General features: G+C 39.2%; 1 protein-coding gene across 2 annotated transcripts; it reads left to right on the forward strand.

Moving 5' to 3' along the window:
• The first annotated feature begins 851 nt into the window (after positions 1 to 851).
• LOC137589486 (monocarboxylate transporter 2-like) lies at positions 852 to 21,114 on the forward strand. 2 transcript variants are annotated; one of them, XM_068307284.1, is made up of 5 exons: positions 852 to 970; positions 10,385 to 10,629; positions 15,177 to 15,320; positions 16,329 to 17,132; positions 17,680 to 21,114. In XM_068307284.1, the coding sequence occupies exons 2-5, from the start codon at positions 10,413 to 10,415 to the stop codon at positions 17,928 to 17,930; spliced, it is 1,416 nt and encodes a 471-aa protein (XP_068163385.1). In that variant the 5' UTR covers positions 852 to 970; positions 10,385 to 10,412; the 3' UTR covers positions 17,931 to 21,114. The 2 variants fall into 2 exon arrangements, with proteins under 2 accessions (XP_068163385.1, XP_068163386.1); XM_068307285.1 differs by lacking the exon at positions 852 to 970 and adding an exon at positions 2,923 to 3,040.
• Positions 21,115 to 21,657: the final 543 nt, after the last annotated feature.

Consider the following 21,657-nt stretch of genomic DNA (forward strand, 5'->3'; position numbering starts at 1 on the left):
TCCAGCTCCCCGTGACCCGCCACAGCGGATGAAGTGGTTGACCGACAATGAATGAATGAACATAAAAATCTAAGCCTGAACACATCAACATGTCAATATTCACTTTCATTTATAGCGCCACCTGCTGGTTTCATGAAGTATTCCCAGTTTGAACATGGCTTCTGATTGGTGAATAGGTGCTTTTATCTCTCATCAGATGAAATTACTGTTACACACAGTTGATGCTGATTGGCTGATTTAGTTTGACCAGGCTTCTAATTGGTGAATAGGTTCTTTCATCTCTCATCAGTTACAGACAGCTGATGGTGATTGGCTGATTCAGCTTGACCAAGCTTCTAATTGGTGAATTCCACATGACCCCATCCCAATAACTGTATAAATATGTTGCCCCCCTGAACTCACTACAGTTAAGGCCAAGCTGTCAGCTTGCAGGATTCTAAAGGACCATTCTTTGCATCAGTATCAACTGAAAACAGCTTAAGAGCAAAGTAAGTAGGAAAACATTCACAGTTAGTTTGAACTAAATACTGTGATTGTAAACCCGTCTCAGTTCAGCCTGTCCTAATTTATTTTGATCATGTTCTGTTAATAATTGTAATAAATAAATTACAACATAAACGTGCCCCTCCAAAAATCAACTTTTCTACATGAGATCAACCAGAACATCCTCAGCACATGAAAATTACAATCTGCTGTTTATTCATTTTTTTAAAAAAAGGGGCCCTTTTCATTCTTAAGACCCGAGTAGAGATCTACCTGAGGAGGGAGTCAATCCGCTGGAGCAGCCCGGCTCGAAATAGACGCGGACGCAGCAGCACCGCCCTCTGCGCCGCACGGCAGCTCCGCGTCACGCAGCGGCTCAGTCAGGAAATTTAAACACAGAGCAATCCACAACACAGACACACGCATCTCTGTGCTCCAAGGTCAACGGGCAGCCCGCACAGGACGCATTCATCTCCATTCTCCTCAGGTAAAGTCCGTTTTTTGACGCTTTTTTTTTTTTTTCTTTGTGACGGTGCGTAAAGACGAGCCGTCTCTTGCCCGGTGATCAGGAGGATTAACGGGGCTTGGAGCGATTTGTAGACGCGCAGAGATGAGAATGTGCTGCGATGAAACCTGTCAAGAGAAAAGCATAGGATGTGGGTCTGGGGGATGATTCAATGGGGAGTTGTGATGCGTTCAGGACCCTTCGGGAGAGGTAGGAGATCCTTATTCCAATAGGAATTTGGTTAGAATTTTACGTGATTCTTTTTTTTTTATCTGCTTGGACTGACGCCTGGTAGAGTCCATGTAGGCCCGGGGCATTTAGACCGGCTCCATCCGGTCCCTGTCCTTACATCACAGCATCATATGATTGGGACGCAGTTGTTGTTGAACACTAGCTTCTCCTGTTGAGCTTTTCCTCAGGAATTACCCAAACGAGTGCAGATGTGCAGGGATGTAATGAGTTTTCCCTCTTCAGTTTCCTTTAGCACTAGGAGAGGACATGTTATGCATGTCAGCTGATGAGCTGCGAAAATAACTTCACATGACACATTGTTCTGGTTTCCTGTGAGGATAAGACTGAGCTCCCAGTTACACTCAACAGGGCCAGATTGAAGTACAGTTGTCAGTTTCTTATTTGCATATTCTTATTTATTTTAATATGAGCTCATTTTGCATTGGGAACACATTGAATCAGATTAAGTTCATAGTCCTCTTGACTGAGGGTGGGGGTATCAGTTCTGTTATACTGATCCACTTCAGAAATGAATGGGGTCTGTTTGTTGCCAAGACGAAACCTTTTCCCAGATCTACTGGAAATTAATTCAGTAGGTTTTTTCTGTAATCCTGGCATCAGTCCAACAAGTAAATCGGCTCATTGGAGGTAATAAGAATGATATATAATGCTTAGTTTAGAGGAGGAAATCAGAAAAGTGACCCTATCTGTTATATACACAATATTATCCAACTTCTCCAGTATCAACTTACATCATTTCAGACCAAATACCCTAAGGATGTAACAGAAACCTCTAGTGTCCTGACAGGAGTTAGGGGTAGTTAATGAATCATGCTTTTCATTTGTATTCTGAAAACTATCTGGTTTTGTCTTTTGTTATTTGTTAAAAAGTCCATCGTCTCCCTTATTGTGCTAAACACTGACTTAGTTCACCTTTTATCAGCACATCCAAGTTAATTTATTTGTAGTAAAAGTGTTGACTGTAACAACTTAAAATAAGATGTCATTAAGTCTATATAAGATGTGAAAAAGTCTGAGTGGGTAGTTTGTATACCATCCATCCATCCAACCATCTATCCATTGTCATGACGCTAGTGTCATGCCGTGGTACACTAGCGTCATATGATATACATAGATGTATATTTTATTTTTGTAATCACATACAGGACAGGCTCCAAATAGAAAATAAATTGTAGCTAAAGGAAGAGTTAATTTACTTTAGTCTCTTGTCAGCTTTCAGGCCTAGAGGTAGTTGAGAGGAACAAAATCCTCTTCCTATCACCAAAGTCACAACACTGAACAGTTCATATGATATTTTTTAATCAATACACACAATGACCTCATGAAAATGACATTTTTCCAGCAGGAATCAGATTCCTCAATATTTTCACTCCAAATTCTTCATCTACACCTTCAGTGGCTGCATACTCTGTAACCTAACATTCAGCTCAGGTATCTTTATTTACACTACAAACGTAGATGTTCTGTCAGCTCTCTCGTCTTTCTCTTTCTCGTGATGAGCATATTTTCCGAGAAATACAGTTCTCTTATCATTTTAGGATAGTTTGTAGGATCACTGCACCGTTCACACCAGACTTCGCTCTGGGTATGAATGAAACATTTTTGTTTCATTCAAACATTCATTGAAACATTCAAACCATATTATGTTTCAGTTCAGTGACAGACCTGATGGGAAACTGCTTATCATAGGATGAGAGAGAGTATATGTGGTAGAGGTTATTTTTTGTTGGAAGACATTTTTAATTCCATCATTCTGTTGCCATTGGATGCGGAAGATTTCCCATAAGTACAGACAAAAAGGTTTGGTGACTATTTTTATTATTTTATCATTTTTAAGGTCATTGGTAACAAAAGTATTTTGTATCAGTGACACTTATTTCTAGTTCTTTATCCTTAAATGTTTTCTCTTTGCTGGTTGGTGGTTGTCATTTAGTCGGTTTCATTTTTCATCCTGTAGGTTGTGCGAAGATTGGCTGTCATTAACCACACAGATTAAAAGCAGTGGCCTCTGTGATCATGTGAGATGTGAGGAAATCATAAGGATTTTTTTTCTTGTTCTAGTTAGATATTATAGGTTTGCCCAGACGAGTGACCCAGTAGAGGTGTGGATACACTTCTCCTTGTGTGTTTAGTTTTAGATCAGGCTTAAAGGACTTCTACCTGTTCCCTGTGGGAAGTTTGTTGTGAACATAAACCTGCTGTGTGCCAATAACACTGCTGCCTGAAGCTGAACGAGGGACGTCATATGCTTTTCTTGAACACTAAACAAAACCAGACAGTCAAAATCAGTTAGAATTGTGAAATGCTGAAAGGAGAAGACTTAATGACAAGAAACGATTCCACAATGAGGGTGGCTTCCAAACTCTTAACGAAGGTTTTACTGCAAACGTGATTTTTAGCATTTCTTCATTCTGAAGGAACATAATCAATCCCCATTGCTATTTTTAAGCCCTGGCTTTTTGATATGCCTGTTGCCTGTATGTGCAGCAATGCTCTGGACTGCAGACTATTGTCGGCAATTCGTACAAACGTATCATTCGTAAGTTGTAGCGGTGAATCTGACAAAGCTTGGCTCAATGTTGGCACAAGCTTGTAATGGAGCCAAGTTGTTCTCTACGTATTTAGAGGTGTGGTGCCAAGTTGGCGTGTTGATTGGATGACGAATGTGAGTGTTGGAAGTCAGCATGATGTGTCAACAGAAATGCAGCTATGTGTCACCTGAGTAAATGATCCTTTCATGCTGCAGGTGATCTCATTCCAAATGTCACGTGTTGATTGCCAGCATACATACAGTAAATGTTCTCTTTCTGTATCTGAACCCAACCCACAACGACCCAAAGCTACCTTTCCACCTGGTCCTCTGGACACACAGTATGTCTACCTCCCTCCTCTGCATCATGTCAACAACTCTACCTTTTCCTGTCATAGTTGTAACATTCAAAGTTCATGCTCTCAGTCCTATACTTTTGACATTCCTCTTCTCTCTCCTCCTACAAATACACTTTCCTCCTCTCTTTCTTCGACCAAAAGTAGTCCATTCCACCGGCACCCTGTAGGTCAACAACACCGATGGCGGTCGTTTTTAACCCGGGTCTCGACCGATCCAGTACGGAAGTCATATTTTCGATTAGCATATTGATTGGCAAAAGTTTTACGTCGGATGCCCTTCCTGACACAACTCTGTATTTATCTTGGGACCGGCTTGGGACCGGCACAATAAGACACTGGCTTGTGTCCTCTTGCGGCTACATTCCACAATGATCCAAAGCTGCTGTTGCAAAATGACTGTCGTGGCTTTCCATCCTCTTTTAGCGGTCAGACATGTGTGGGAGAAATTTATTAGACTACATGGAATTCTTAAACTAAACCAAGGCCTTTGCCATGCAAAGCCTGATGGTTTGACTCTATTTTATGGGAAGACTCCCTGCATGGTGAACTGTTTGAGTAGAAAGCTGTTTTCAGAGGTAGCCATCGTTTCCGTGGTATGTCTCCCATTTCTTGGAGAGCACCATCAAGGGCAAGCCTGTTTACTGGATGGTGTGGTAAGATTAGATTTGGTTTGATAAAGGTGAATGAAATGTGTGATTCATTTTAAGAAGGTTGCTGCTGAGTTAATAATGAACTATTTCGAAAATAATGTGATTAGCGTTGCTTAAAAGTTACCTTGACGATAACCTTCCCTTGTTCCATGAGACTTGGTTGCAGGTGTGGAGAGGGTAGTGTAGAGGTCATGTTTCTCAAGCTCAAAGCAGAGTGAGAACACCTGAATCATCGAAGAGGAACCACCAAATACTGATAAAACTGTCAGCCAGTTAACTCTCCAGTGTTCAAAACATTACTTTAATGACTTTGATAACTTTTTCCAGCTCTGAGCCAGCAGCAGAGACGTGACAGCTTCCATTCAGAAACTTTAAACGGAGTGTGCTTGAAAGATGTGACAAGGGTGTGGCATTTTAATGACTTGTTGCGTGTACAATCCACAAGCAGGGGGTTTCCAGTATCTGGCAGTTGTTTAACCTGTCTGTTCTTTAACTGTGTGTTTGACTGTTGTTGGTTTTTATTTTTTTAAAGTGAAAAAGCACAGACAGTATTAATAAACTGTTGCAGTACTGATGCACATATTGCTGTAGCACAATTCAGTTCACTGAAGTGCATGCTGGGACAGGTTTCTGAAACTTAGAAGTGTTATAGTTGCCTCTGGCCACTCTCACCATGGTAACCACACCCCTCAACCCCATCTTTAACAGGGCATAACTGAAACACATCAATGGGGCCTCAGATTGGCTCTGGCGGTTGGTCTAACTCCAAGCTGAGATCCCGTTTCTGTCCCCCCCTGGCAAAGAATGCCGTCCTTTAGGTGTTCAGCCATGATACTACACAAACACACACGCACAGACACAGAGCTGTTTTTTGTTCAGTACTATAACCCATTCAGATGAGCTTCCGTAAATTGGATTATTTGATTATAGGAACACTATTAAGGTTTATAGAATCCCGTGTTCTTGCTGGTCATTATCCAAGGTTAAAGCAACTGACCGTATCAAGTACATACAAGACACACCAGACCAAAACAGGCAGCGATCTGGCTCATGAGTACAGGCATATGTGCTGATGTCTGTGTTTTTGTCTCCATGGCTAATGTGTTCCACCCAGCTTCTGATATGGGTGGCTTCCCTTTTCATCCAATTTACCTCCTCAAACACAGTGATTGTGTCTCAATTACTGCAGTTACTCAACAAGGCAGTCGGAGACTGCAACGTCCCGCGACACTCCCTGAGTTCATCGACCTAATTCTTTTAAGTAAGAATCCATACTAACTTGATCCTTCTGCATTTTATGTATTTATTAGGTTTGCTTTGCTTTAAAATCTACGTTTGATCTACCTCCTTTAATTCTTTGTTCATTCTCCTTGTGCACAAGGTGAAATTCTTTGTTACATCATTCAGCTGGTGCTTTGATCTATGGTCTTTGTTACATTTGTGCATAGTGACAAACTAACTCGTTTCAGAAAAAGATTTAAAGTGCAAAAGTTATTAAACCATGTGCACATGCTACTATTAATAGACAATCTTTTAAGTCTTCCCAAGGTCAAGGTCATCATATTGTTTTTGCTTCCTTGACCTCTGATTATTATTACATCCCACTTCAAAGCGGTGCTGTTTTGTAATCGTCAGTGTTTGTCTGTCCGGTTGTCCGTTAGTCCACCAAATATCTTCGCAACCATTGCAGATAGAAAGATGAAACAAAAAGCACATTACTCAGACAGCAAAGGGGATGAAAATGAGGTGATGACCCTGACCTTGAGACAAAAGGGTCAAGGTCAAATTTCAACTTTTGTTCACTCAGGAACTGGATAAGATAGAAAGACAATTTAGAAGGCCAGTGTGAGTAAGACCTTAGATTGAAGCTAGTGCTTTGATATATGAAAGTAGGTCAGAGCGCTAGCTTTGATCTTTGACCTATTAATATCTCAAATATATTTTATTAAATCACTAATAGCTAATAGATGTAAACCCACATTAATTATGGTGGGATACGTGCGTGGTCGTGGTTAACGGTGGATGGAGAGTGGGATGGAAGCCTGATGGTTTGTGCTGCTCCTCAGGTGGAGAAGAAGATCAAGAATTTCATAAACTTCTCATCTATCAAATGATTTATAGATTTACCACCGAGTCTGAAGTGGCTCCAAACAAACCCCAGATGAATGAGGTATTTTCAGGCACCTTAAGGTCCCCTGAGTTCACTTGACTCAGTTCTCCTGTGTGCTGATATGGTTTAAAATAGACAGGCTGTGGATGTTCACCTCTTCTGGTACTGCAGTGAAGGACACAGAGGAAATGACACATAATGCATGTCTGGACTCTTAGGACAAAAAGGAACTGTTGGCATTATCGTGAGTCAGCAGTGCTTTTCCTTTGTTTGGATTTTTATGTACTTAAATAGTTGATAGTAAACATAACATTGCCCGTTTGTCATCTTCTTACAGCTGCTCCTTTCTGTTTCAGTCGGGAGCTTCATATTCAAACCCATCAACTTAAGCTGCTTACGGCTTCCAAGACTCATTCATGCATCGTCATCACGTCCAATCAATCAAAGCCAGCATCTCTACCAAGTGCTGATGCAGATAGCGTGTAATCTAATCTGATTTGCATAGATTAGACCCACTGTATGGCGCATAAACTCAAATTTCGATTAAAGGAGCAGTACAGGGAATATACTCAGGGGATTAAATAAGTATTTGTAAGATAACATAAAGAATAAATTACTGTTGTAGTTTGTAGACGATAGATGTGTAAATATTTATTAGTTGCATGTGTTTGTGGTTTGTTAAATTTACAGCAAAAATCTGTCACTGGGGCCCCCATGTAGCCCAAAAATGTATTAATGCTGCTTTTAAAATACAGACTTTCACACAGACTGAGCAACAACACCACTTGTCTACACAACTTTTTGTCGACACAAATCTAGTTTATAATTTGTTATAAAATTATAAATTTTATAATTTATAATTATAGTATATAATTTTAAAAGCAGTACCGATGTCCCATGAAGGTACACATGGCATTTAAAAATGGGGCCTCAGGGTTGGGTACATGATGTTATTATGGTTTAGCAAAACACTTTGGAAGGTCCTCTAACTGGATAATAAGGAATTTAAAAAAATTGTGCTTTGCTTCTTTGCCTGAACTGCTGACGGCTTCTTTCTAACCGAATCTCAAATGCTCTGAACTTTCCTTGTGTATCGATCTCTGTTCCAACTCATCCAGGACTTTCTCATAACGTTTTCGTTAGTGTCTGTTGTAATGTAACTACTGACTGTGTGTCAGTGGTAGAGCAGTTGTCTACTCATCAGATGGTTGGTGGTTCGATCCCCACATGTCAAAGTAGGCAAGATCCCTAACAAATGGCTTCCAGTGGCAGTTCCACTGGTGTATGTGATGTGTACGAACCCACCACTGTGGGAATGTTAGTGTGAAAGGCTGAATGCTGGGAAAGCATTTTGAGTCAGTCTGTAGATGATCACCTGTGTGATCATCTGCTAAAAACGTGTTGGATCCGCCCAGACTTGTTTAATGGGTTTTTGCTTCTATGTTTTTGCTTAACTGACAAGGATAAATTGATCTGGAAAGTAGGATAATTATGTATGAATGCTGTAAGGTGACATTATATCCTATGCAATAAAACAGTACAGGTGGAACTCCTTTGTGTAATAGTTTTTATGTAATGGTTTAAACACGGATGAAGTGTCCATAATCTGAAGTGGACTATTGTAATATTATAATACGTATAATATATTTTGAGTAGAGCCAAAGCTGATCTTAGTCATGAACTTTAGGAATTTAGACAACAAGTAATGGGTTATTATTACAAAAGACATAAGGAAAGAGAATACAAGTGAAATGGCAGAAAATAGTTTTATGAAAAAGTAGCTTAATTAAACGATGTGAAACCTATAGAAATACAAAAGACATACATGTGATGTTTGGACTGAAATATAATGCAGACAAATGGACAAAGGAACTGAAGTTAACAAATCCCAGGAAATATGACGGTATTGATAAATGTACGGCTGGGCTAAACCGCAAAGCATGAATAGAGACATTTTTTCAAACTTATTTCTTTTTGTTTGATAAGTACATTTTTAATAGCATGCGTCCCCTACCATGCATGTTGCTTAGTACAACATCTGGCATTCCTTGCCCAGAGCAATCCTTTTCAAATCTGGTTTGTAGTCTGTTGTTTCCATTCGAAACACAAAATATTCTCAGTGAAAGATTTTTTTTATGTTTTATCAAACAGTTGAGACAAAGAAGCAAGTAAGTACCTTGACAGCCACCTCACAGATCAGCGGCAGGCCACCTGGAAGCTCTTAGTCCAGCTCAGCAATTGAGATTCTTGAATTGTGGTTAAGAGCATGTGTGAGGATGTACTCAACCATTGTCATGTTTCTATCTGATATTCTGTGTTCAGCATTGTGTGGTGCACCCTAATGAGCAGCTTATAAAAAAGATGGCACCTTGCTCAAGGGCGAACTGCCGATCTTGGCTCATTGTACGACTGGCTATATCAACTGAACCACTACTGCCCCAGTCTTGTTGAACTTCTCTCTGGTCTGAATTACTAAAAAAGAGGTGAATCCAAATTATTGTGGAACAGAACAGAAAATATTTATGATTTATAATGGACAATGCTGCAGTGATTCCAGTTGGTGTTTTAAAAAAGAATAGACGTGAAGTCGAGCTGAAGTACTTACTGGATTTTGACTTCTTTCTGTTCTAATGTTGGCAAATGTTTCATCTGTCTTCAGTAAACCACACCTCATCTTATTTTTTAGCTGTGGAGGAAACTTGAGGAAATGATGTTTATTTTTCTTTTATTTCTCTCTCTGGTCGTGAATGTCTGTGAAACGAAATGGGCTGCGGTCGTTTCAGCAGCACCGTGAGCTAATTATATCACAGCAAAAGCTAATGAGTTTGGACAGAGCCATGGTGTAGTAATGACTGTTGCAAACAATGTCTTGTCTGTCATGTGTTCTTAGTGACAATGAGGGTCGTGAACAACCAATCCCTTTATTTTGTTAGTAGGGTGTGTTTGCTTTGCACACCAGCAGCACCTGGTTTTACAACTCTGCTCTCTGACAGCCTTGTTTCCACTACTGTAGGTCTGAAAGGTGGGGAATTGAAGGTGAATAGTGGGCGGGCCCGGTCTGATCCTCAGGTAGAGTGAGTCCTTGTGCTCTGGAGTGGATACTTGATACTGCATGTTTGCACATGCCTCCTCCAGGATATGGACCTGTGGTATGTCCTCCTGCCTCAGGTGTCACATTGTTGCTGGCAGTCACTCCTGAAAGGGCAAAGCTGTGACCTCGTTCAGAACTACACAGACATTTGTATACTGTCAATACGTACCGACTGGTGATTTGAACCACCATTATTGTTGTCAGCAGTGATCTGTAACATTTACCTATAAACAACTGCTCAAGATCAGGAGAAATTATTTCAACAAGGAGAAAAAAAAAACTTGCCTAAATCTGATAAATTAACAATCAATCCAGACAAAATGAGGTTAAAAGAGATTAAAACACTGGCAGAAAGTTTTTATGTGCTGATGTCTAATGTGTTCTTTTCTTTCCTGTCATTGCAGTGAAAGCCAGTGTTGAGGTGGGCCAGTGATGCCTTCCCCAACCACAAATCCCCCTGCAGTACCCCCTCCAGATGGCGGCTGGGGTTGGGCTGTGGTTTTAGCATCCTTCATTTGCATCGGCTTCTCATACGCATTCCCTAAAGCCATCACAGTCTTCTTCAAAGACATCCAGATCATCTTCGATGCCAGCTACAGTCAGGTCGCATGGATCCCCTCCATCATGTTGGCGGTCATGTATGCTGCAGGTCAGTCTCCCGCTGGGTTTGCCTTCGTTTCTTTGTCCCACTCTAATCTGACATCGGATAGTTTCTGTGGTGTAACCGATTTCTGCAGCCACAGAAATCGGTTACATTTGATTTGAATGCAACCAAAGTAGCAACATAATGTACAAAGTCAAACGATACATGGATACAAATACATTATAAAACAAAAGTTAAATGTTTTTGCTGCGTGCCTAAATTAATAACATCAAGGAGCCCAAGCTCTTATCAAATTCAAAGTGTTTACCATATGTAGACTATGAACACAATGCTGCAGCTGGCTTGTGTTGCCTTTTGCATAAAGAGCCTTCCGAATGGCCTGAATATGTTTCCTGCAGGTAATGGTTTTCCTTCCATGTTCCTTTAATCACCTGCAGTATTTCCCACTCTGGCATCCGTCCCATATCCCTCAGCCTGGCAGTACCATGTTTGCCATCTGTCCCCGCTGTAATCCTCCTGTCACTCGATCTACTGCTGTTTTCACCATCTGTACCGGACAAAGGCGGGCCGGAGAGATCTTTTTCCTGTTTGTTTTGTTCTGCTTTCATTGAGAATGTTTTAAAAATTCAACTTCGACTATTTCATAGCAATAACTAGTCAAGGCTTCAATTGTTCAATACAAAGATAATTTGAAGTATTTTACTTTAAATCAGTTAAAGTATTTTCAATTTTTGACATTACCTGCTAAAAATAATTCATTACAACTGCAAATGCCACTTTCATACATAATCTGTCTGGACAGGAACTCATCTAATCCAAAGCATAAATCTCCCCTGTCAATATCAGCTCATTAGAAGATATATTGGTTTAAGTATCCATAGTCTCTTTGTTTTGCTTAATGATATATTATTAGGCACAATTAAACTTTCTTTTGTCAGTCTGCCATGATAATGATTAGGGTCTACTGACATCAGCACAATCTGAGTATTGCACTGGAGTCATCAGATTTCCTTTCTTTTCTATTCTGTTTCTGTTTGATTATCATGAAAAAGAAAGTTAAATATTTAAATATGTTTTAAATGAACAAAACTCACGGTGGCGCAGTGGGTAGCTCCGTCGTCTCACAGCATCCCACCTCCAAAAACATGTGGCTTAGGTGAACTGATCACATTAAATTGCCCGTGAGTGTGTGCGTGAATGGCTGTCTTTCTGTGTGTGGCCCCATGATGTGTTGGGGACATGTCTGTCTCCACTGTGCTAACAAATGAAACACCGTGCTCTACATATCTATAACAGCTATAACGCTATGAGATTTTTAAAAAAATCTGCTTATATGAGAATATTTTTAATTGTTTTAACAGAATTTTCATAGAAACATTAGGCAGCATGAGCTTTAGCTCCAACACCGTTGTGAGCAACTGAGAGAAGTTATGCTAAAGTTAATTTAAAAAAAATCTTTAAGTTACGACCCCTTTTTTTATGGAAAATGGTTTTGATCAATTCAAGAAAATGTTGAAAACTTTTAGGGACACAACATTCTGGGTGGAGGTTTTGGATTTTGCATTGTTGGTTGTGCTTTCTTTTTGCAATGAGACACAAAAGTGCACATAAAGCAGATAAATCAATCAATAAAATTGCTCTGACTTTACGTGCTTCTTTTATAATAAATATTCTGTTTTGATGAGACACATTACATGAGGTGTGTGGTGACCATCACACTTTTCCACTGCTGCTTTAACTGTTTGATGACTGTGTGTCATTATCAGGAGACGTCGTCAGGGTGTGCAGTTACTAAGCGATGGCCACTTGTTAGTCATTCATTCACATTGATTTTAATCATCTGCTATTCATTGAACATCTGCTCTCTTGTTCTGCCTCTTACCCTGAAGAAGCAGTGATTGAATGTTCCACACCTTTCTAATTTTCCCGTGTGTGCATGTGTGTCTGTTTTTGAGCATGTGACCAGTTCTAGTTGCAAGACTAGATTATCACGTTTTCTAAGGAACCCATCTCAGTCATCACAGGGCGTGGAACACAGAGGAAACAAGATGAACAAGGAAAGAATAATTGGGAACTGATTAGGAAAAAATGAATGAAAATAGTCTGGTTCTGTTACAGTACGTATGGATGATATGCTGGAAAACTGAGGTTAACACGCAGCTCAGATGCTTTGTGGTGTCTACACTATTTTCTGTATTTGAGTTACAAATGACGAGCAGTCGATCAAAAATATTGAGTGCCCCTCTGAGTCTTGATCAATAACAGCAGTAAGAAACATTGGCAGAGGAAACAACCTTACCCACCAACAAATCAACATGTCTCGCTTTCCACTGCTTTGTTCTTTTATGGAATAAACGGAACGTTTATTCCATAAATGCTCCATCAACCCAGCTGAGGTGGATTAAAACTAGAAGAAGACGTGGTTCAAAGTTCTCTCAACCAGGGTACCGCTGCACCTAGGGGTGCTGTCTTTGTCTTGCTTTGCAAGGGCTGCTGTCATATAGTACATGTCAAAACCTGCGTGCATTATGTTTAAAAATCTAAGGCTGATGACATGAAATCCATCCATCCATCCATTCATCCATCCATCTTCTTGAAGACGACAAAATGATAGTTACACAACTCAGGAAGAGCAGATCACAACTTCTTTTACACACCAGCTAAAGTTTACGTAGTTCTTTAGTGCCTCTTTCTTCTTGGCACACTGCCAACAAATGACTCATTGATGACTTGGCAGATGTCTATCTTATCGATTAGCTTCATCATCCAGTAGAATTAACAGTAATGAAGATAATGTATGCATCAATGACATTTGATGATAGGATCAAGAGTAAACTCTCCAAATATAAATTAACTTGGATTTCAGATCAATGTTAACGTTACCTTGTGTTCACTAAAGGTGCCAATAAGCAGCTGTTGGCTGAAGACTACTTCTGAAACCTTAAAGCTAACTTCAGGTAACTTTATCCATTTAAATGACACTAAATCCTTTGGTTAGTCTGAAAGAATCTGCAAACTTGATCACATAACAAAACAGTATTAAAGCTGGTTTAAACCGATAATTATCTATAAATGTCTCAGCAAAAAAGACACATTCATATCAAAGTGTCCAGCACTGATGGTAAGCATTCAGAGTATTCTATTTGCTTGAAAACGTAACACAAAATTAAACAGCGTTGTGACTGAAAAAGACACTCTGCTCTGCATGGGATCCCTGTTTTCCCCCAAATTGACAGTAGCTATTTAGTTTCATTTTCTGCTATGTAAAAACAGGCTTGGGCGTGTTGTTGTTTTTTTTCCCTTGACACTGCAATCCTTCAGCGTATTACATCAGAAAGTTGAGCGTTGCTCATCTGTTTTCTCAGAGAAAGATTTGACCTTGGGTGAGGGAGTGTTGTGTTCACTGTCAAACAAAAAGACAAGTAAATGAAGAGCACCTTGCAGTTCCATGGATTTACACCATAAGGAGACTCACTGAGCCCCCTGCAGTCTTTTACAATGTTTGTTAAATGGGATCATCCTTTGGGTGTGCTATGAGTGGTTTGCAAAGGGACTATTTGTTTGCTAGAAAGTCATTTGAATGAAAAATGTCATGACTGAACTCTGTGACTCGTCCACGGTAATGGAGACATTATTCCTGGATTTGAAGCCGCCCCTGGCTTATATAGCTTCTTTCTGCTGTAATGTTGAGGTGAGGAACACTGGTGCTTTGACTGGCCTGAGGTATTCTCATTCAGAAGAGACTAGCAAACATCATTAATGACAAGCCGGTGAATAAAGAAGAGCATTTAGCCGCAAAGCAGATTTTCTCTCCCGAGTTGGCAGAGACAAGAAAGAAGATAAGGGTAATGTAGATTCCAGGCAAATGCAAAAGTCTGCTTAAAGCGTCAATAAGCAGGTGTCGGTTGAAGACTACCTCTGTTACCTTCGGACTAACTTCAGCAAACTCCATCCATATAAATGGTGCCAAACTTTACCTCAAATCTTTGTCTTAATGTATCTGCAAACGTTTATCACGTAACGAAACAGGTGAAGCTGGTTCACCTGATAAATATTTGTGAAATGTGTCTGCAATAAGACACGCAAAAGTAGTCTCAATAGTAGTTTGCTTTCATTTGTTTTGAATTCTCCTACATGAGCATCGTATCACAGTTTCCTTCAGGGATCAGATCAGTATATACAGTATGTATTTTTTTTAAATTGTGAGGCACAAAGATTCAGACTTTATTTACAGGATGTTATGCGTCGACATGTTTAAATTAGATTACATGTTCACATGAAGAGGGAAAAAAATATGAAAAAATATAAGCATAAAGTAACACATCAGCATCTAAAATTCAATTAGACATAATGGAGGAATAAAAACAGTACAATAAGATTTCACCACAGTTTCATCTTGTTTGAATGAAACATCTTCAGTAACAACCCCCTGACTGTTGACCTTAAGTCCACTGAGGTTGTTTTTTTTTAAATGATGTGAAATCTTAATCTATGGGGTGTTGATGTTATGCTGCTGGTTTGCACTGAAGTAGGTAGGAAGTTGTCGAGTTCAGACAGGCCTTTGTTGATGTCAGTAATTTTTTTCATCCCAGGTCCCATCAGCAGTGTGCTGGTCAACACATATGGCTGCAGGCCTGTTGTCATGATTGGGGGCTGCCTCTGTTCCATTGGTATGATCGCCGCTTCTTTCTGCAACACTGTGGGGCAGCTCTACTTCACCATAGGAGTAATCGGCGGTAAGTCAGTTGAAATCCACTCAAGTTCTTTCTGAGTTCATGTGATTATCCTCTGCTTCTAAGAAGCAGGTTGAAAATAAAACGCTGGTTAAAGGAAGACATTTCCTTTTTCCTCTGTTATGACTCCTGCTTTTGTTTTGTTCATGCTGCTACATTTCAACATACCATAGTTGTATTTTGCTCACTTGCAACTTTCTCATATCAAGAATTGACCAAAGGACGCACCTCTTGCACCAGAATAATGTTATTTACTCATGAAGGCTGATGTTTTTTTCCCATTGTTTCATCATATATTTTGTGCTAACCTCAGACACTTCAGATATAGTTCAATGGTCAAATGCCCTGTCACAACTTGCATGAATTTAATAACCTCTCCAGCCCAGTCCTTTATAATCCCTGTCAAATTCCAGTATCCATGGGACTATACACATGAATCTGGTGGCTACACAGAATTGTTTTAGTGTTAGCAATGTTAACTTGTGCTAAAAGGCAATATCAGCTATAAATTAGCCAAAATTAAAGAACATTTTGAATCTTAAATCCAAAATGCTGTTTGCCGCAACATGATTTTTCAGTTTACCATTTTCAATGATCGTGTCCACTGAACAAAACAAAGTTACTGGCACTATAATAGCTTGGCTGTATGATATTGATTGGTGTAGATTTGTGTTATGTTCTATAGTCTTTATGCCATGCAACAGCGATGTTTCTTTCTGATCAGTCCCAGTCTGCAGCGTTTTACACGACTTTTCAGTACCCACTAAACCTTTTTTGCCCTTGTTGGAAGGAACATCAACAAACAATAGTCGGGTACAAAGTACCCGATAGCTCAGATTGCTCCATATTGTGCAAACAAGACTTTAGGCGGGTCTCAACACCAGTGATAAAGAATTATTTTAAATGTTATTTTGTCTGCTATAAAATTCAAAAGCTCTTTATAATTTCTATTTGCTATTGATCTTAGTTTTAGCAGCAGTTCAGATTTGCATCTGTCATCTCTCCCTATAGGACTTGGACTAGCCTTCAACCTGCAGCCAGCACTGACTATGATCGGCAAATACTTCTATAAGAAGCGTCCGTTAGCCAATGGGTTGGCTATGGCAGGCAGTCCCGTGTTCCTCAGCACCCTGGCTCCTTTAAATCAGTACCTATTCAATCAGTTTGGATGGAGAGGCAGTTTTCTCATCCTTGGTGGTCTGCTGCTGAACTCCTGTGTGGCTGGTTCACTCATGAGGCCTCTGACACCATTACCCAAAAAGATCAAAAAAAGTGAAGAAAAAGATGTGATTGCCACCAAAACAAAAGAGAAGCGTTCTGTCTGGCAAATAGTCAACAAGTACCTGGACCTGACTCTCTTCAAGCATCGTGGCTTCCTCATTTACTTGTCAGGGAATGTCATCATGTTCTTGGGATTCTTTGCTCCTATCGTCTTCCTTGCACCTTATGCTAAGGACATGGGTGTGGATGAGTATTCAGCTGCCTTCCTGCTCTCAATTCTGGCTTTCGTTGACATGTTTGCCAGGCCTTCCATGGGTTTTGTGGCCAACTTGCCTTGGATCCGACCCAAAATCCAGTATTTCTTTAGCTTTGCTGTGCTGTACAACGGGGTGTGCCATGTCCTGTGTCCATTGGCCAACAGCTACACCGGTTTGGTGATCTATGCAATATTCTTTGGGTTTGCCTTTGGCATGGTCAGTTCAGTTTTGTTTGAAACATTGATGGACCTGGTTGGAGCTCAGAGGTTCTCCAGTGCTGTAGGACTCACCACCATTGTGGAGTGCTGCCCCGTCCTCCTAGGCCCACCGCTAGCAGGTAAGATATTTCTGGCTGACTTGATATTTCATTTATTTGACATTTATATTTTTTGTAGCCTACTCTCCTGCTTTTTGATGTATTAGTCAGTCAGTTAAATGCATAACATTAATACCTGTAGAGGTACAGCTGGTTTTGAGGCTATTCATAATGACTGTAACTGATGTGGTAATTCCTAACATGCTATCCAGCTTGAAAAATGCCATTTCACCATAAAATTTGATGTAGCTGTACCTCATGTCACGGCGACTTAATATTTTAGCAGAGGGCTAGTAAGTTGTGGCAACAGTAATGATCATTTTTAATAGTTTTGTCTGTTATGTGAGCTCTCCTCTCCACAAACATCTACTTTGGTAAACATTCATCTCTGTATTCATCAGAGAAGATGCAAAAGATATGTAAAGTTTTGATTTTTCTACAAGTTTTACTATTTTTTAGTACAGATAAAATGAAGTTTGCACCCAATTAGAAATGTTTATGACTGCTGACATTTTCTGCTGTTTCAATCCATTCAGAGATATTTAAACAAATGTGTGTTTTTTTGCAGGAAAGCTGGTTGACCTCACAAAAAGCTACAAGTACATGTATATTTCCTGTGGAACTATTGTGATTTTTGGAAGTATTTGGCTTTTTATTGGAAACTTCATCAACTACAGACTCTTAGAGCGTGAGCGCAAGATGGAAGATCCAGGTAAAAATAAAAAGCAGCCGGAGAATGAAATGGAAACCCAAGCATCTGAAGTGCTGATGAAATGTAAACAAGATATGGAACCAATGCAGCGGGAAACCAACATGTAGGTCCTTTTGCCCTGCCGACAACCTACGCTCGCCAGCAGACACACTCCACTATATTCAAACCAAGCTCCAAGCCAAGAGGTGCCTCCCGTTGTTCCACCAGGCTCTATTAAGGGTCAGCTGCACTTAACCTGAATCTAACAGCCAAGGCAGCAGCTGGGTTCCAAGAATTTCTGATTTGTTGAATCAGTTTGTCAAAGTGCATCAACTGTGACAGCAAAACACACAAGAACCACAGGGAAACCAGAGTAAACAGTTGTTATCTTGTACTGATTTTAGTAAATAACAGGCCGCAACTGGTGGAAAAGTATACAGCATGTGTCTGAAATTGCTAACAAACTAGAAAATCCGCAGATGTTACAGATAAATTGGAAATTCATTTCAGTAGGACAATCGGATCTGTTCAAGAAAAGTATTACACGATGCAGTCTCTTTATTGGTTTTAGTTATGTTAATATATTTAATCCATTCTTTTAATCCATGTTTTTGTATTCTAAAGTGATTTTAATGTAGCGTCAAGCATGTGGTCACTGCTCCTCAGTGACCACATGCTCAGCAAATCCAAAATGAAGTTTTTCAATGTTGAATAAAGTTGCTGAGTAAGGGAAGGACTTTTGAGTTACTTAAAGATTCTTGTTTGATTTTTTTTTTTCTTCTGAGGCTGTAAAATTTGCCTCAGGAAAGCAGCAAAGACCAGGGATGTGTTTGCAGTTCGGCAATCAAATTTAATTAACTAAAAAGCCACAAAACCCCAGAGGCTTCACAGAAAAGCTTGGAGTTTATTCCTTGTATGTGAAAGTTCACTGGAAATGCTTCATGTACAGCAAAATAGAGGGGTCATTTCAGGCATGTAAAATTATAGGATAATATATGTTTGGTAACGTATTTGTAGCAACACGTCTCTGAATGATCAGCCACTAATCGTGAACTCACACCAGAAGTAACTTTTTGTATAGTTGCAATTTCCGCACTGTGGAAGGTTACAGACTCAGAATGAATCAGTGGGTAAGTCAGATCACTCACTCCAAGAAAGGTCATGTTTGGTATAGAAATCTTTAACAGATAAAGCAAATTATCACCGACCCTGTTGATGATTGTACCTCTTCTCCAAGAATCAACCTTTTCTACTTAGCTCTTTCACATGTAACTCAATGAGAGATTAACATTAAATAATCTTATTTTATGCCAATATTTGTGAAACCAAAGGGACCAAAGGGATTGGTCAGCTCTGTGGGAAGGCAAAACTAAAGACTTGACATGCTGATTGTGTTGCTCACTGTACGGATGCAGCGTGAGCAATCCTCAAGCATTGGAGCTGGTTGATTTATTGGATGATACGTATCAAGCAAAATCCTAATTGTTGTGTTTAATATGGCTACTGGGCGCCACAAAATCCCCTCATCCAAAAGTGCAGAACATTCGTGTTCCCAACTGGTGACAATGGTCCCAGAGTATTATGTAGCCTGTCTCAGCAATGTAATGCTGTGCAATAAAACCTGCACAAATATCTTACACTTGAGATCAAATCATAAAATGTTTCCTGTTAGTTCTATTGTTCACCAGTCTGAAAGAGAAACGACCATACTTCACCCTCAACATCATAATGAAACTGTTGCAATTCATGGAATTTAATTAGAGTTGAATGTAATTTCCTCTGTGGGCCTTAATAAGGTATTAATGACCAAAAACCATTTGCATAATACTAGTTTTTTCTACTCTAGGGTCCATAAGCAATATAACCTCATATTTTAAAGCAGGCATAGAGGAAAATGTATATCTGGTCAGTGTGACAGTGATGCATTGCCTTAAATGAAACATGAGGGAGTTGTTCAGTGAATTCTTGATAGTGTTATACCAAGGTTTTTGCTTTAAAATGTATAAGAAATCAGGTTAATCTGCTCACGTCATCCCTAACATGTCTGTGTTGAAATGCTGAAGAACAAGGACGTTTGTATCACTGGTGGTACTACTACTGACACTACTAATGACATATCAGATTTACTCCCTGTAGTTGTACAAACAAATACTGACAAACATATCATACAATAGCCTAATGTTGCTGTAAATGTCGATAATGTTCAATATCCTATCCATTGCATGTATTTGTAAACGTACACCTCCTGTGCTGTTTTCACCTCGACCTCAGTCTTAAATATTGACCAATCGGTGTCCTGTCTCTGACGTCCTAACAAAGCCATTTTAATAACAAATTTTAATAACATTGTTCTTTGTTCAAGCAAAGCATGAACAAAGAACAATGGTATTGTCCTTTTTGTGACTGAATGTGTATCCAGTCATGAAAATGGATGTCCAGCTGTGCAGTGGTGACTCTTAACCAATAATCTCAGACTCATGCAAACCAAACACTGTGTTACTGTGAAACCCTTTGTTGTATTCGTCTGTCATCTCTGAAGAAAACTGGAATATTTGTCTAGATATAAATGTATCTGATATAGTATTTATTATAAATACGTTCCTTTTAAAAGATTTGCACACAGTAGTTTTTAAAGCCATCAAATTATTGCAGATTATTGATTTGATCCTGGCTGCATGTGGACAAACTTCATCGATCCACACATTCCTCAATGTTTTGAGGTTGTATTTTCACGTTACCACGTGTTTATTACACAATCGACTGTCCTGCATACTTTTGGAAAGAGAATTTACTGTCACTAAAGTCACTGTGTGGTACATGATGACTGTCAGTCAGAGACAGGATGATGTACAATCACTTACCAAAAAACACTGCCTCCTGCTGGTGGTAGTGGGACCAGCAGGTGAAGTAAAGTCAGTAAAGCTGTGTTCTTCATTTTCATTTATTACTTTTTGAAATGAGTATAAATCTCTATATATGTATAGTTTTTGTATTCTTGCAAAATGCTTGATACAATCATATGAAAGTATGAATAAATAGAAAACTTTGAAAATAATAAATATAACTGTGATAAGGCTTCACAAGTACATGTTGTGTCATATGAAGGCTGTTGATTTAGAGGTCGGCATTAACACTATCTGTGTCGAGAAAACACAAGCTTGTAATGTTTTTGTGTTGCAAACCCACAATGATGGAATAGGTTCAAGCAGTTAGACACAGTAGATGGGTGTTACTGTGCTTCCTAAATCCAAGTAGAGACAACTGATTGTTTTCAACATGCACCAATAGCCTTATCTTTTCTGTTTAGCATTTCACATGTCTTGTTTATATATATATATATATATATATATATATATATATATATATATATATATATATATATATATATATATATATATATATATATATATATATGTGTGTGTGTGTAGAAACAGGTTTATTTTGAGGAAGACCAAATTTAGCAGAATTTCAATTTAAATAAAATTCTTGTAACCATCTTGTATTATTTCTGTAAGTGCAAATACTTACAGAATAAAAATGTTTAATGAATTGCTGTAAAGTTTTTTTTTTTTTTCCTGATATGTGGCAATGGTTTATGAGATTTAAGGTTTATGAGATTGTAAGAGATGTCATTCAGGTTCTTTTTGAGTTACAAGTGATTTTCAAGTAAATTTTACACAGCAGCTGATGTGGTGTTCAGACTATATAAATGATGCCAGATTGAAGTTTCAAACATTCCTATAATTTCAGTTTTGAGGCAGAAATCGGTGAGTTAATCATAACACGCCACATTTGGGAGAAAAATGGAGCTTTGGGAATAAGTGTGATGTTGAGCTGCTATTTTGATCTTGATTA

Source organism: Antennarius striatus, chromosome 22 (assembly GCF_040054535.1).
Source record: "Antennarius striatus isolate MH-2024 chromosome 22, ASM4005453v1, whole genome shotgun sequence".
In the NCBI taxonomy this organism is placed as follows: Eukaryota; Metazoa; Chordata; class Actinopteri; order Lophiiformes; family Antennariidae; genus Antennarius; species Antennarius striatus.